Here is a 17,697-nt window from a genome sequence, read left to right as displayed (position 1 = left end):
CACTCCCAAATAACCGCATGGATTTGGTACTTCGGACAAAAAGCCCCAGTTTTGTTGAAATGATTCCTCCAGAGGTGTACCTGTCGGAGACGGGTAGATGTTTGTGGACTTCTTTGAAGGGTAACAGACGGGAATCATAGCTATTTCACCCCTCCATTTCAGGTCTGGTTCATTATTCACTTCATCTAGAACTCATTGCTCCACAAACAGTTCAGATGTCAAGGTGTGGTGTCGCCCACTCTGACAGAACAATATCTAAACGTGTGAACGACTTAGAGTTTAAACAGCCCGACCATGTCACTGAACACAAAAGGGTGAGAAAGGGCTAGACTGAACAAGTTGAATGGCATGTGTGTGTGCGAGTGTGTGTGTGTGTGGTGAGGCGTAACTAATTGCTACTAAATGGCCCTTACTTCAGGGGACGATCCCCCATCAGCTGTAGGCCAGACTAAGTGCCATCTGGGCACAATGTTAAGTCTCATCCCTTTTGAATGGGACCCACCACCCAAATCCTCCATCCAGCAGAGAATCCCTCTTCCCGTTCCCCTCCCATAGGGCCAAGGGCATCCCCATATCCCCATCAGTGCAGTGTTGCACACAGCATGGCGACCTAAGTATGTGCTATTCACTCAATGACACCATTGAGCTTGTAATTGTGAACGTCTCTCTAGTCTCTTCAATGTGGGGATTGACTTGGGGATTGAACCGCCAACCTCTGACCATTTGGTCACACTTGAGGTTTGCTAACCGCTCCACCTCTCAGCTGTTTCTCTCGGGCTTGCCTCCCGAATGGCACACTATTCCTTATATAGTGCACTACTTTTGACCAGAGCCCTATCCTTCAACCACCCCCCCCCCCGTTCCTCTCCAAAGCGAGTACATGGGGGCCCAGGCCCCTTGCAGAGGGTTTCTGGTTATACCCACTACCTCCTCACCCCACAGTGTTTTAGTTATTCCAGCTGTGCTTGAGCTCTTAATGTTGTTGGCATAGCTGCACAGAGTGCAAACACACACACACACACACACACACACACACACACACACACACACACACACACACACACACACACACTCATGGATCTCCTTTGTCTTGTTCACGATGAGGGAGAGGATAGCACCCTCTCCCTCAACGTGATCAAGACAAAGGAGATGATGGTGGACTACAGGAAAAGGAGGGCAGAGCACGACCCCCATTCTCATCGACGGGGCTGCAGTGGAGCAGGTTGAGAGCTTCAAGTTCCTTGGTGTACACATCACCAACGAACTATCATGGTCCAAACACTCCAAGACAGTCGTGAAGAGGGCACGACAACGCCTATTCCTCCTCAGGAGACCGTAAAGATTTGGCATGGGTCCTCAGATCCTCAAAAAGTTCTACAGCTGCACCATCGAGAGCATCACCGCCTGGTATGGCAACTGCTCGGCCTCCGACCGCAAGGCACTACAGAGTGTAGTGCGTACGGCCCAGTACATCACAGGGGCCAAGCTTCCTGACATCCAGGACCTCTATATCAGACCGTGTCAGAGGAAGGCCCTAAAAATTTCTAAAGACTCCAGCCACCCAAGTCATAGACTGTTCTCTCTGCTACCGCACGGCAAGCGGTACCGGAGTGCCAAGTCTAGGTCCAAAAGGCTTCTTAACAGCTTCTACCCCCAAGCCATAAGACTCTTGAACAGCTAATCAAATGGCTACCCAGAGTATTTGCATTTTTACGCTGCTGTCACTTTACCTCTACCTACATGTACATATTACCTCAATTACCTCGAGTAACCTGTGCCCTCGCACATTGACTCTGTACCGGTACCCACTGAATATAGCCTCGCTAATGTTATTTCGTTGTTGCTCTTTAATTATTTGTTATTCTTCTTCTTTTTTAAAATTTGTATTTATTTTTTACTTTTTTTTTGTAAATACTTTCTTAACACTTATTTTTCTTAAAACTGCATTGTTGGTTAAGAGCTTGTAAGTAGGCATTTCACTGTAAGGTCTACTACACCTGTTGTATTCGGGTTGTATGTGACAAATAACATTTGATTTGATGTGCGTGCACCTCCTCACTCTTTCTGGATCGAACCTTTTCCTCCATTGATGGAACGATGCCTGTTACTTTTTTCCTCTCTCATATTCCTCTCGTTTTCCATTCTTTCTCTTTTTCTCAACCTCATCTTTAACCCTGTTCATCCCTCTCTCTATTTATCCTACATTATTCCTCCATCTCCCCCTCCCCCTCTCTATCTCTGTGCTGTAGTGTGTTTGTGTCAATGAGCGTCAGATAAAAGGATCTCGGTGGTCGCTGATGTAATGATGATGAATGCTGCAGCACTGCCCCCCCCCCCAGGGATCCCCGGCACCGTGCTGCTCCCCCCACCCCCCAATTTGGAAGTACACCCTCAGCATTTTTCTCACAAATATTATCTGAGTTTATAGAAGTTTCCATACTATGTAAATTCAGGACAGCAGTAGATTGTGACTAGTTTGATTTCTTCGATAATGTTCTCCTTAAGCAGTTACAAAAATTAAAGGATTTTTCAAAAGCAATGTTTGTGGCTTGTTGTTTAACCCGGTGTGAAGAGAAAACACAGATTCTCTTTTTTGATCAAAGGCAAAAGTTTATTTCGGTGTTTGACTTTGATGTGCACCATTTGCAGATGACTTTCAACTCCGAGCCTTTGTCACCAAAGCGTATAATTTATGTTAAATTGATTTGCTTAATGTGCTTATAAAATAAGAATGTTTTTTTCCCCTTACCAACAGTCTGAATTGTGGTATTTTAAACCTGTTTAATCGCCTCCCTTTCTGTGGGAAAGGATTATGGTGGCACACAAATAAAGAATACACCCTTTCATTCTCCCTTCACTAATTGAGTGTGGGACAGTCATTTCAAGGAATAAACATTAAATGAAATTTACATTTTATTTTGGGTAACGACTGCAACCGATGCGTGGTTCATAATGCCTTCTTTTGTAAGGTGCTTACTGAGCGAGCAAAGACCAAACCCTTCTGTTAAACAGACAGAGAATAAACATCATACAGCCGCTGTAAAATGTTGGTGATTTTTTTTGTGATGTCTCATGCAAACGTGGCGGAGTATGTGATTTTCTACCCACTGGGCACACACACACTGGTTGAATCAACATCGTTTCCGCATAATTTCAAAGAAATGATGTTCATCCAATGTGGAAGAGATGTTAAAATGACTTTTTGTGCCCAGTGGGTATTGACATGTAAGTAGATTAGTGTGTATTCCCTAACAGCTAAGGTTCAGGGTGGATGCCCTACAGTACATGACGACATACAGTATTGTGAAGTACTGTATAATATTATGTGCCTCCCTGAGAGAAACCGTCGGGATAGAAAATATCGTTATCATTTCCTGGCCTAGATTGGAATCACCCTCCATGTACTTACAATGTGTCATACTTATGACTTACTCAGTAACGATAATGGTTATAACTAGATTAGGTCATAACTGGGGCCCAGAGTTTCCCCCGGCCAGCTGTGATAGGAAAAACTCTAGGCACCGATGATAACCCATGTACTGCATGTGTCAGAAAACACAACTCGGGGGTTCAAAATCAGCTATCAGTTACATGGCTTGCGTGTGAAGACACTGATAAAAGGTAGCGAGAAGTAGAAAAAGAGAGGTTTTCAAGAAAAACAAGACAGAAGGAGAGAGAGAGACAGACAGAGAGGAACACCTGCAGGACGGGGGCGATTGGATGTAGCAGTGGCGTCCAGGTCAGAGGGATTATGGGTGAAAAGGTCCCGCTTTTAATTGCCGCTCTGGAGCCACGGACCGCTCCGACCGCCTCGTGGAACACAAAAGGGCGGTCAGCCACGCTTGAGTGGCCTGGAGCTGTGAATATTTGCTCTAGCAATGGAATGTTTATGCCCCTGCTTTCTCCTCACCCCTCACTCCTCCCCCAGTAGATTTCCCTCTTCTGAATCGGAACATTCCCCCCCCCCCTCCTGTCTTCCAACCTTTTCTTTCTCTCTTTTTCCTCCCCCTCTCCTCTGACTCACCTGGGAGGAGGCAGAGAGGTTTGAGGGCTCAAACAAGGAAGGGAGCGCATGCAGACACGCACCGGCAAAAGCACGGGCATGCCAAGGGTCAGTCTATGATGGGAGGAGTTTCTTTCCCTTCTCTCTTTTCTTCTTTTTTTTTCTCTCTTCTTCTTCGCTTTTGCAAGAAGTTCAATCGTCCGAACGGTGTAGCGTGTAATTTAAAGGGGGGCAGAAAAAACCTGACTCAGGGGCTCTATTGTCTGATCTCCCCTCTGCCTGAGATGGACTGTCAGTCGAGGGGCGCCTCACGTTTGAGTTTCTATGGTTGCGGGCCGCTGAAAGAGGTTGAGCGGCTTGCTGTCTCTCTCGACCCAGGAACTAAATCGATGGCGAGCTCAGAAACTCTCTCTCTCTCTCACACACACACACACACACACACACACACACACACACACACACACACACACACACACACACACACACACACACACACACACACACACACACACACACACACACACACACACACACACACACACACACACTTGTTGTTCTCCCAAAAATAGAAAAATCTCTGAATCTAACCCAAAACTAAAACACTCATCCTATCAAACGCATACCAGTGATTTGAGATGAGATCTGTTGTAGAAAGGGTGAAACAATGTCTGGAGTGACATGGTACACATGTATTCATGTGGGAGTGATTAGAGGAAGAGCTCTTGTTTAATTCTGTTTTGATTGGTCGGGGAGTAATTGCTGTTTTTTTTTGGTGGTAACGCCACGATTGCTTACAGATGTTGTTGTCAGTTAGGAATGGACGGCAGACTGAGTTTTTTCAGGAGGGTTGGACAAAAAATGAACAAAACGCATGTTTGTCTTTATTTGAAAGAAAAATGTTGCATAGACTAAATATTTCCAGCAATTATCCTTGAATGATGGCATGTTTCGGGGTCTAAAAGAAGCAGAGGCATCATGCCCATAGGGGGCACGTGCCCCCTCAGATTTATCTTTTAAAAAAAGATTAAAAAATAAATAAATAAACACACCAAAAAACAACAATCTGCAATACCAACCACTTGAAGCTGGCTTTAGCAAGTCCAGACAGGTTCCCAATCTCCCAACCATATAACTAGCTACCAAGAAGCCCTTTCAGGCTATCAATCAAGTTTTACCCAGATTTTTGAAGAGATGCAGAGAAGCATATTTTGTTTCTTTAAAAAAAGAACCACCAGTCAGGACGATACAGACAGTTCAAGAGGGTATGCTTAGATATGCAGAAAAATAGACGTAAACAGAATTAAACAGAATTATTATGGCTCTAGATTGCAGGAAAAAGCTGTTTCAGGTGTTTTAAAATGCAAACTTATAGCCCCCTCCAGACCACCCCCGTCATTCTCACGTCCTTTGTGCCCCCTCAGATTTCTGCGGTGCGTGACACCCATGAAAAGAAGGGCTTGCAGTGGATTTCAATGATCCCATGTTTTAAGTGGTTTAGCACCATGTTTGGTTACTGTCTCCATGGCTAAGATTCAGGGAAGACTTGACCCAAGTCGAGGTTCTGAACTAAGACGATGTGCTACTATAGACTGTTGGCTGAACTCCTCTTTAAAACGGAGAGACAGAATTAACCAAAACAACGTTTATTCTTCGAGAGAAGGAGAAATTGCCTGGCAGCATATTATTCCCAAAAGGACCCCCAGACAAGCCTTCATTTTTGGGGTTGTGAATGTTTCTCTGTAGTATCCCCTGAAGGTTAGTCACTTCTTTCTCTCTGGAAAGAGGAGGAATTCTCAGTACGTACCTATCCACAACCTTCACTTCCATGTACTCTAAGATATAACCTAAAACTTATTGTACAGCAACTTCTTTAACTAATTTACTTTGAAATAAAACATATAGAACTGAATTCCCTTGGTTACTGGAAGTTTACTTTGTCACAGTTGGGTAAGACGAGAAGTTAGCTCGCTGTCCTGTTTGTAGGGTTGAAAAAGGACCAAAATTCCAGTTGAAGGATTCCCCGATTTTCCTCTTATTCCAGGATTTGTGTAAAACCTGTAAATTTGGGGAAAGTTATAAGAATACTATATGACCGTTGGGTGCGTTGAGAGGGCAGTGGGAAGATCAAACGTAACAATTATGAGGGAAAATAAACACAGTGGAGCTGGTGGATTGACCTTCGCTGTGGCTGGGGACGAAATGGGATTGGCTGGGAGGACTTCCTGATGGTATAGAGGTCAGAGGTCAGCAGACATGAATGTCAGTACCATGTGATTGTTTTCTTTTCAAAGCTTTCAGATGTCATGCCTTTAATTCAACCCAGTTAGTTTCTCAAGAGGTGGAGGCACACTGGCGCAGCTCTATTGTTGAGCGAGAGTGTGCCATCATCAGCATTTTGAGCAATTCATTGATGCTTCATCTTTAATCTTGTTAAAACATTGGTTTAAAGCTTAAACAAAGCAACAAAATTATTATTTTCTATTTTTTTTTTTTTTTAACTATGATAGATACTTACTGGGCCATCCTCACTCAGAGAGACCAGTGTATCTGGAGAAAGTCTGTGATGAGACAGTGTGTGCTAATGGTGTACCATAATGGGACGCTACATCATTGGTCTCCTCTTGGTTGGGGTACTTACCTGTCCTCTCTCTCTGTCATCCCCCTTCCCCAGGTGTCCTGTCTCCATGACGTGCTGAGGAATGAACAGTCGTCATGGAAACCCAGTCCCAGGCCAGTTCTGCAGCTGAGAAGAAGAAGAGGGTGGAGACCATCGTGGCGACCAAGGGCTCGTCGGCGCGCGCCGACATCAGCGAGAAGGCTGTGGCCTCTAGCACTACGTCAAACGGTAAGAGTCTAACTTACCTTAATCCCCCCTTCCTTACCCGCTCTGATCCTCTCTCTTGTTCTCTTCCTCGCTGGTTCCTTCTAACTCTCTCTTGTCTATTTCTAATTTTGTCTCACTCCAAACAGGGAGTTAACAATGAGTTGAATGTTTTGGTCATGAAGTTGAAATATTGGTGTTTCTTCATTTAGAATGATGTTTGTAGTGGAATGCAAGACATGAGTGGATCATGCTTAGACACGTGTTTTCTGAATGCATATCAGTTATACTCATGTGTAAAACAAGGCTCTTCTGTAGGAGATTTAATTCATATGCAACATACAGTGCCTTCAAAAAGTATTCAGACCCCTTGACCTTTTCCACATTTTGTTAGGTTACAACCTTATTCTAAAATTGATAAAATTGTTATTTTTTTCTCATCAATATACACACAATACCCCATAATGTCAAAGCAAAAACTGTTTTTTAGACATTTTTGCAATACTGAAATATTACATTTGCATAAGTATTCAGACCCTTTACTCAGTACTTTCTTGAAGCACCTTTGGCATCGATTACAGCCTCGAGTCTTATTGGGTATGACGCTACAAGTCCTGAGCACTCTGGAGCAGGTCTTCAACAAGGATCTCTCTGTACTTTGCTCAGTTCATCTTTCCCTCAATCCTGACTAGTCTCCCAGTCCGTGCCGCTGAAAAACATGATGCTGACACTACCCTGCTTCACCATAGTGTCATGACGTTGGCCTGGGGGATAGGTTTATGACAGTCATAAATACCTCTTCCCCCTTTTCCTCTCTACCCTACTGAGGTTACATTTGCAAAACCCTTGGTTAACTTAGAGATTCTGGGAACGTCAGAATGTGGTGGGGAAATGAACTATATTCTGGTAATCCGAACAATTGAATATATGCAGTTGTACTTAATGAATATGATGTCAGTTTGGTTGTCATCTGAGATATTCTCATCAATAATAAGATGACATAAACTACAGTGGAAAGTCCACACATCAGAGTTATCGGATTCACATGGAAATGTTTGAATTTGAAATTATTTGTGATGGGATGAAATGTGATTTTAGCTTCTAAAATGTGAGATGTGGGTTTTCATAAGTTAGGGCTGCTCACTCAGTGGCCCGCCTCTGTGAAGGGACAAGGGCTATAACACTTTTCAAACACACCCTCCTCTCCCTTCCTATATAAAGCCTTGACGACAACATAACTTCCTGTTCCAAGGATATGAGGACGCCGGTCCTATGTCAGAATGGTTCAGATAATAACTACAGAACGAAGCCAACATCAGTGTGAGCTTTGGTTGCGAATGGTATGAACGTCGAACTCTTATTCACTACAGAAGTGATACCTCTTAGCTGTTGAGTTAGCGACCGCAGCTGCAAACGCTGGTTAGGAAGGAACGGACAGAGTATCCCGTCTATCACACAATGACGTTACTACAACGTATCCAATTGACAACCAGAGACATTCTTCAAAGGACAGAGGACTCGGTTTTTCCTCCATCTACCACCAACCTATTGAAGCGCAGCTCAGAGTAAATATTTATTGCATTTTCCTTTTCCAAATGGTCGGTAATTTAGAATGCATAAGATACTGTATTTACAATAGCACAGCTTCGCCTTTGTTCCTGTCTTCCCGCTCTTTCACTCAACCCAGCCCTTTTCCTTTGTGTAACAAGCTGTCATATCTGTTCTGCCCACTAGGGACGTTTTCCTTTATGATGTAATTTGTAATCAAGTTATGATTTAATTATGTGTATGTGTGATTAGTTAGGTATTTAGTAAATAAATGATTAAACCCAATTTTGTATTGCTGATTCAAATTGTTAGCCAGGGTTCTTGCAGATAACCAAGAATTTACAACTTTCAGATGAGAATGAAGTAAGATGAAGATTAATGTTGACTGCTATGGATGTAAAATATTACTAGGTCTTTAAGAGTTTATTCGGAAGATAACAGCTCTATAAATATTATTTCGTGGTGCCCGACTCTCTAGTTAATTACATTTACATGATTAACTCAATCAGGTGATAGTAATTACAGAGAAATAATTTTATAGAATAGCATGTCATATCACATAATCCGGCATAGCCAAAGACACAAAAATAGGGATGGTGCCAGGTTTCCTCCAGACAGTGGTGGACCGTCAGGGCCAGCAAGGCCTTCTCTGCAGGCCTAAACATCATCAGAATATAATTTTTTTTTTAAATATATTTTCCCACAAATATGTATTAAATTATTCCCCAGAGTAAGAGTTACACTCTTCATTTCATAGCGTTCCTCTTGGTTGCACTGCTTCCAGCCCCAGGTTGAGATTTGGAGGGCTGGTCTTTATGTTAGATATTTTATCCAATCATATTCAGCCATCATGTGTTGCCAGGGGTCTAAAATCTGCCCTCGGGCCTTCAGAATCAACAGTGCGGGCGCTTGTAGCTTAAAGTGAATGGAAATTAAAATTTAGTGTCAACCAATCAGCTTTAGAGTTGGCTATTGTACGCCTGCTGGCTGGCTCCAGTGTTACACAGGAGCCAGCTAGCAGGCGTAGTGCCTGCACGTCTTTTGATTGGATTACCAATATTGAGAGGCAGGTCCTATATGGGCAGGTCTCAGAACTAGGAAACTGAAATTGATCAACAAATGAATTCGCGTACTACTAAACTGTTTTTTCAACCCACAATGGCGGAGGGAGAAGATATCGATTTGGTCGAGGATATAATTATAACGCCATTCTCAAGACAAACTTTTCAAGAAAACATTGTCAGGAGAGGTAGACGCCGACGCTACAAAGCCGACGCTACAAAGACTGGCTCCGAGAAGCACTGCAAACTGTACTGCTGGGAATGACCATTATTTGCAAGTGATCGATTTGGTGTTTGGAGCCACACTGGCTTTGCAAACCTGAGTTGTCTAACCAAGGCAGCAACGAGACACCAAAGTACGGTTGGGCACTTACAAACAATGGTGCTTTTGAAAACTTTTGGGGACACCCGAGTGTTTCTACAGCTCAACGAACAAGCGCGCAGGGCAACGACGCTGCACAATGGAAAGGTATTGTACTCTTCCCCTGCAATTCTCTGAATAAAAATGTCAATTTCAAGGTGACGCAACGCCTGGTTATACTGCGTTTCTGTCTAAATGTATAGTGTCTAGAGCCATGGCATCATAATGATGGTAATAAGAGGTGGATTAATTCGGGTGGGACTGTGTAGGACTTCACTGAAGGCCCAGGCCCCAGAACTACGGCACGCTACTGCCTCCAGACGTGACATTTGTCATTCAGGCCAAAGAGTTCAATCTTGGTTTCATCAGATGAAGTGAACCTTGTTTCTCATTGTCTGAGAGTCTTTAGTCCATTTTGGCAAACTCCAGGTGCGCTGTCATATGTCTTTTACTGAGGAGTGGCTTCCGTCTGGCCACTCTACCATAAAGCCCTGATTGGTGGAGTACTGCAGAGATGGTTGTCCTTCTGGAAGGTTCTCCCATCTCCACAGATCAACTGTAGAGCTCTGCCAGAGTGACCATCTGATTTTTGGTCACCTCCCTGACCAAGGCCCTTCTCCCCCGATTGCTCTGTTTGGCCCGACGGCCAGCTCTATGAAGATTCTTGGTGGTTCCAAACTTCTTCCATTTAAGAATGATGGAGGCCACTGTGTTCTTGGGGACCTTTAATTGCTGCAGAAATGTTTTGGTACACTTCCGCAGATGTGTGCCTCGACACAATCCTGTCTTGGAGCTCAACGGACAATTCCTTCGACCTCATGGCATGGTTTTTGCTCTGACATGCACTGTCAACTGTGGGACCTTATGTAGACAGGTGTGTACCTTTTCAAATCATGTCCAATCAATTGAATTTACCACAGGTGGACTTCAATCAAGTTGTAGAAACATCTCAAGGATGATCGATGGAAACAGGATGCACCTGACCTCAATTTTGTGTCTCGTAGCAAAGTGTCTGAATACATGTAAATAAGGTGTTTCTGTTGTTTACTTTTAATAAATGTGCAAAAATTTCTAACAACCAGTTTTTGCTCTGTCATTATGGGGTATATTGCGTAGATTGCTGTGGATTTTGATTTATTTAAGCAATTTTAGAATAAGGCTGTAACGTAACAAAATGTGGAAAAAGTCAAGGGGTCTGAATACTTTCCGAAGGCACTGTAGGCAACATCTTGAAGACACACTAAAAGAGAGGTAGGTTTTGACTGTGGACTCATTCACATTTTCATCGTTCACTCACGACACAGCTGCAGAAATGAAGAATATTAGATAACAAGATAACTTGTTCTCCAGGAGTGACTGGGACTGCCAGACACAAGTCATAACAAACCCGGAGAAGAAATGACCATGACTTAAGTTGCAGCTGTGCTCATTAGCCTGAGCTGTAAGAGTGAAGTTTTGGGGGGGGGGTTGAGGGGGATCGAGGATTGGAAGAGTTCGGGGAGGTTCGGGAGGTGGAGTAGAGTTAGGGGTGTCCGCAGAAAAAAAAAGAGAGAGAGAGAGAGAGAAAGAGAGAAAGAGCACTCTGTCACCCTTGGTTTCCGTCTGAGTTGTAGGATGTGAAATGTTATCTTTCCAGGTCCGTGGCGGGAGACTTCAAACACCCCATGAGAGGGTTAATGACTACGAGAGTCTGCCTCTCTCTCTCTCTCTCTCTCTCTCTCTCTCTCAATATGCCAGTTATAGCAGGAAGTTGAGCAGGGTGGGGTGGTGTGTAAGAGGGAATACATCCTGATGCATCTTGTGAACTCTCTCCCTCTCTTACTCATTCCCAGATGGCCAACACTATTTTATTAATTAAAGGGGGGAAAGAGGGAAAACAAAGTTTTATGGTGTGGAAAAAGCATGGATGTAATTTGGCTCTGGTGATTGCAGATTTCTCTTTATAAAGCTTCGACAATTACTAAATGCTGTAAGGTTTGTCTTGGAAGCTCGCTCCCCGTAATCATCCAAACCTGATGGAGTCACACACACACACACACACACACACACACACACACACACACACACACACACACACACACACACACACACACACACACACACACACACACACACACACACACACACACACACACACACACACACACACACACACACACACACACACACACACACACACACACACACACACACAGAGAGAGTTATCCACAGGGAAAGAGTGAAGCACTCTTCTAGATCCATATCGCTGAGAATCGTAAGATAGCTTATACATTCTTTGTGCAGGTTATAATGACAGCACATTCCCCAAGTGGCCCCAGAACTCATAACCTCTTATCAGGTGTAACCTTACACCCCGTCAACTTTAACCCCTGTATCCCCCCTGTCCCCGTTCCCCGTACAAACAAAAGGTAATTGTGAGCAGCTGTGGAACCCCAGTGGCTAGCTCTTCTCAGGAAGGCCCAGGCAAATATTTCCCCTGTCAAGCTGCAGAGGAGTAGTGGCCCCTGAACCCACGCAGGGGAAACCCTGTAGGACACCCCTCCGCCACAGCATGCTATTAGAACTGAAAAGGGGAAAAGTGAAAAGGGGCAGTTATTGGTGGACTTATGGGCTGTTTAGCTTTAGGCATCTCTGAAGTGTTTTCTTTTGCAATACAATTACAACATGATTGAGTGCTTTGGTTTTGTTTGTCATTAAAGAATATGGAAATAAGTTATTGGAAAACCTTGCCTGATAGGCTTTGAGTCAAAGCTGTTTTGGACTTAATTGATTCAAATGTTGGCAAGACCTGAAGGTTATAATTTGATTAGAAGACTCCAATTTTCATTTGAAATGACGTTACTATCCACTCTCCCGAATCTAATTCCAGAACACAAAGAACAAAGAGGACAGATACAACTTTTTTTCTTTCTAAAGATTAGAAAGTAAAAAAATAAATAAATAAAAAATATTCAGTAGATAACACAAGTAAATTAGTTGTGGTTTGTAATTATGATAAAAATACTGTACTTATATTCAGTCAAAACCCTAAGGGCTTAGTGTAGTTATACACTTGCAGTATGTGACAGGGTGTGTACATATGTCCTGGGGAGTTTCCTAACTTAATCAAAATCTGAGCAGTGGAAATAAAAAATTGGCAAAACTTTTGTTTCTTCCTTTTTGTCCTTTCTCTGGCTTTCTTCCTTTCTTTCTCTTCTTTGTTATCTCTCTCTCTCTCTCTCTCACGTTCAAAAAAAAAAATCCCACTCTCTTTTCTGTCGACGTGCACTCCTCTCACTTCTGATCTCTCTTCCTCTTCTTCCCTGTAAGTTTTGTCTGAGTTGAGAGAGCTTGCTTGGTGCTGTAACGGAGTATTGGAGGGGAGCTAGCTGTAGCTAGCGTTCCCACATGGTTGGCTAAATGGTGGCTTCATCCTGTGTACCATTCATGTCCTCGCCCGCTCCCCTGGCCTGACAGCTCAAAAGGACCGACTGGGCCACAACAATGCTGTGATTGGTGTTATTTAGGAGGGCAGGGAGGAGGCATGGGGGAGACCCCCCCCCCCACTCTCATCATTCTCCAGGCAGGTGGACCACAAAGTCTCCTGATTCTTTTGTTGCTTCCCTGGTCCCTCCAAAAAAAGATGTCCATGCTCTTTGGCTGAATAAATCCTGTCGTCATGGGATAATTTGATAATAAAAAAAAGTAAAACGAAGGGAGGGAAGAAGGGAGGGGAAGGCCTATTGATTGAAGAGAGAGAGAGGGGAAAAAAAGTTTCTGGTTGGTTGGTCCGTTGGACTTTTTTTGCTATGGACGCTGCTGAATTAGGGAAAGCGAGGGAAGAGAGGGACAAAGAGGATTGAGAGAGAGAGAGAAAGAGAAGGCTAGAAGAGAGGGAAAGAGTGAGCGAGAGAGGGGAAGTAGAGATACAAATTAGAGACATTTTTTTAAAGAAAAATTGGAGTGAGAGGGGAGGGTTTGAGTTAGCGAGCTAGTTTAGGAAATTGTAGTGGAATGCATGGCCTAAAGTAGCAGGGTGTCTGTGAACCTAATAGTTTATGAAGGAAGGACTGGAGACCTTTAAACAGTCACGCTTGGAAGGGCAGGAGCAGGAGTCTCAGAGGCCCAAAAGTTAAGCCTTGAAGGGCAAGGAATTTTCTGCTTATGTGTAGTAGGTTACCAGCGATATCCCTAACCTAAACGGAGAGCGTGGCAAAAGTGTTTTGGAGAGAAAAGGAGCTGTTGACTGCTTTGAAAATAGAAAAAAAACTTCTGAAAGAGGGAAGGAGAGGAGAGGGAGAGATACAGAGAGAGAGAGAGAGAGGGGAGAGATAGAGGAGAAAGAGTAAGGGGCCACCTTCTTTTTAGGGAGCCATTTAAATGATCCACGGTAAATAGAAGGGGGATGTCATCTGACAGAAATAAAGTTCCCGGTTAACAGCGGGGATGGAAAGTCATTTACAGATACGCTGTCCCTGGCCATCTTTGTGCTGCCCAGATAAGGTTTCATTTCAGAAACGGATAGGAGACATTTTCACTTACGGGGCCCCCATTCTGCGACACCTGTGATAACAGCTTGTGGACCCTAATTGAAAATGGGTTTCAAAATGGATTTTCACTTTTCTTCCACTGCCTGCCTCACCCCCCCTTCCTCCATCATTCCCTCCCCACCTCCTCACCCCCATCAACACAACCCCCCCCACCTCTGCTCCCATCCCTTCTCCATTGCTTTCCTTGTGTCTGGAAATATTGGAGGGATGGAGGGCCAGGGAGGAGGGAGAGGAGGGGGTGGGGGGGCTGGTATTCGATGCGTTGGGGAAAATGGAGCGTGGGGAACAGATGATCCCTCAGCACCCTGTCAGCGGGATGACAGCCGCGCGATCCATCTTATTAATGAAATCATTGATCACTTAATGGGACTCATAATCAACTGTTTCTCCACTGTCCTCCTGCCTCTTTACTCCCTCCTTCGCACGCACGCACGCACGCACGCACACACACACACACACACACACACACACACACACACACACACACACACACACACACACACACACACACACACACACGAGCATTGCCAGCATCACCACTCTCCACTTTTCATTCCACCTTTTCTCTCTCTTTACCCCCAAAAGAGAATTTTTTGTTAACAAAGAAATGGAGATTTTATGAGTGGCTTTGAAAAATATGGATGATATCAGAGAGAGAAGTGGGGTGGAGGAGATTTGTTGGTGAAATGAAAGTAGGCCTGTGTAATCATAATTTATTTCATCATTTAGTGCCAGCTTGTACAAGACTTTCTGGCTGGCAGCTCTGGTATGGTAGTGGTGTCGCCATTTCTTGTGAAAAAATCTTCTAGATATTGTTGATTTACAGTATGTCTATGTTTGAGGCTGCGATTGCATGAATTATACTTGTAGACTTGTAGTCTGCTTGTGGTAATAGTAGATTTGACTGTGAGTGTGCAAGTGTGGGCTGTATACATTTCTGTATAGTGGTGTAGTGAGGACCATGTGGCTCCTGTGGTAAAAAGCAGGGAGGTGGGTCCCTCCTCGCACTCTCACAGCCAGCCAGCCAGCCGGGGGTTAATGAGAGGGGGTCTGATAGAGGCCTGATGGAGGGATAAGGGACAAACAGCACAATGGAGGAGGCGAGAGAGACCCCCTTTGACAAACCCACCCCATGCCTTGGACGAAAGGTGGCTTCTAGGCTCTGTCTGAGTCACACACACACACACACACACACACACACACACACACACACACACACACACACACACACACACACACACACACACACACACACACACACACACACAGAAGGAATGACCACTTTACGTTACTCACATTCACAGTGTTTGAGATAAACAGTATAATGATACAATACGATGGTAAGAGTGAGAGCGGTTGTTAGATACAGAGATATGAACAGAAAGTCAATGTGGCCCTATACACACACACACACACACACACACACACACACACACACACACACACACACACACACACACACATACACAGTTGTGCAGTATGCTGTGGACTCCACTGGTGAGTCAGCCGTTTCATGGACCTCTGCACTGAAGGCAATTTCCTGCAGCAACGGGGCGACGGGCTTTGGCAGGGACGCCTCACGGGGGCCTGAGGCGCAGGATTAGGGCGGCCCCGCTGCTCGTCAGGGCGGAGGGGCCCTTAGCTAGCCCGGGCCCTGCCCAACAACCTCAACCCAGCCTGACCTCCCCCTGCCTGCATGCCTGCCTGGAGGACCCACAGTGGAGGAATCACACTGATCCAGCCAGCATCCATCCACCTCCGGACTGGGAAGAAACTCCACTGCTTCCACATAGCCTCTCGCACTGCCTATAGCAGTACTCAACTGTAGCATGCAGAATCTGAATCGCGATACTTTCTCTCTCTCTCTCTCTGGCCCTCGGGGGTTAGGGGGAGGTGGAGGTGTTTTGCCCACCTCTCTTATGCCCACTGTCTTGCGGGGATCTGGCAGGAGTGTTTGCTGGGGCTTGGTGTTTCTCAAGATTCTGGTGCTGGCATCATGTAGTGAAGTTGTTCAATATGGGTCACCTTCTTTCATATGTCTACCGAAAAGGGAGTGGAAGCAAACACATTTGGTTTTGGTCATTTTATTAATTCAGCCGGTAGTATTATATTGCAGTATAATCTGTCAGTATAGTTTGTATGAACCTTTAAAATAGTGTCCATGGATCTCTTGGGATCCTTTTCAGTGAAATGGTGAAAGCCGTGAAGGCCTATGAAGTCAGGGGTCAACAAGGTCAGGAGCATGAACCTTAACCAATGAACATCCTCAATACTCACAGAGGGGGATCAGCCTGGCCTGTCTGTGCAGGAGGTCGGAGGAGGTGGATAGCAGTCTCCCCCTAACTACTGACACTGGATCAGATATTCTGTCCCTTCAACGGTTATGGTTTGGAAAGAAAGTAGGGTAATCTGATCCTAGACCTGTTGTTAAGAACAACTTTCTACCTAGACCTGTCAGTGTAGTTTAGAGAGCGAGACAGACAGACGGGCCGGCGGACGGAAAGACAGTCAGGGGCCTCGTAAAGACATAAAGTAGTAGAGTAGGAAGACAGTATTATTCTGCCACTGTGTCCATTTGTCGGTAGGCATCAGTGACTTCCTCCTACGGAGAGGAACAAAGCAGGAGTGTCCTGACCCTGCCAGCAGAATGTATTGGTCCGTGTCCCTCTTTCTTTCTTTTCTCTCATTCTTTTTCTTGTTCCCTCGCTCGCGCCTGCTTACCTCTGCTGGATGAGAGCGATAGAGGGGGATGTGAGGCTTGGAGAGAGACAGTAACTAGTGTGTGTGTGTGTGTGTGTGTGTGTGTGTGTGTGTGTGTGTGTGTGTGTGTGTGTGTGTGTGTGTGTGTGTGTGTGTGTGTGTGTGTGTGTGTGTGTGTGTGTGTGTGTGTGTGTGTGTGTGTGAACCATTTAATAATTTAATATGGCACAGCGGTCTAAGGCACTGCATCTCAGTGCGAGAGGCATCACTACAGACCCTGGTTCGATTCCAGGCTGTATCACAATCGGCCGTGATTGGTAGTCCCATAGGGCGGCGCACAATTGGCCCAGTGTCGTACGGGTTAGTGTTTAGCCGGGTTAGGCCATCATTGTAAATAGGCTTCCCTATTTAAATAAATGTTAAATAAATTTATAAAGGTTAAATAAAATTAAAAGTCTTGTGTTTCAGGGAGAGGGTGTGTTATGCTGCATGTGAACTTTGGTGAGACAGTGTTTTAGTGTCTGTGAATGACTTGTCTGTTGTCCAGAGTGTGTGCTGGTATATGTATGATTGAGTGCATATGTGTGTATAAGTTGGCATTTGTTTTCAAAAACATCTGTATGTAAAACTCGTCCATTTACCCCGGATCAAGATGCATGAAAATGAATCAAGAC

At 44.6% G+C, this 17,697-nt stretch overlaps 1 protein-coding gene across 1 annotated transcript in view; it reads left to right on the top strand.

Annotated features, from left to right (window-relative positions):
• Positions 1-17,697, top strand: part of LOC135517423 (transcriptional activator GLI3-like) — a 135,077-nt gene that overhangs the window by 20,493 nt on the left and 96,887 nt on the right. The window contains 1 exon segment of the mRNA XM_064941688.1: positions 6,675-6,848. Coding sequence (XP_064797760.1) covers positions 6,716-6,848 — 133 coding nt within the window. The 5' untranslated portion in view covers positions 6,675-6,715.

This window comes from Oncorhynchus masou, chromosome 28, assembly GCF_036934945.1.
Source record: "Oncorhynchus masou masou isolate Uvic2021 chromosome 28, UVic_Omas_1.1, whole genome shotgun sequence".
Classification (NCBI taxonomy): Eukaryota; Metazoa; Chordata; class Actinopteri; order Salmoniformes; family Salmonidae; genus Oncorhynchus; species Oncorhynchus masou.
The sequence above is the reverse complement of the archived record's forward strand: the minus strand, read 5'-3'. Positions and strand labels throughout refer to the sequence as shown.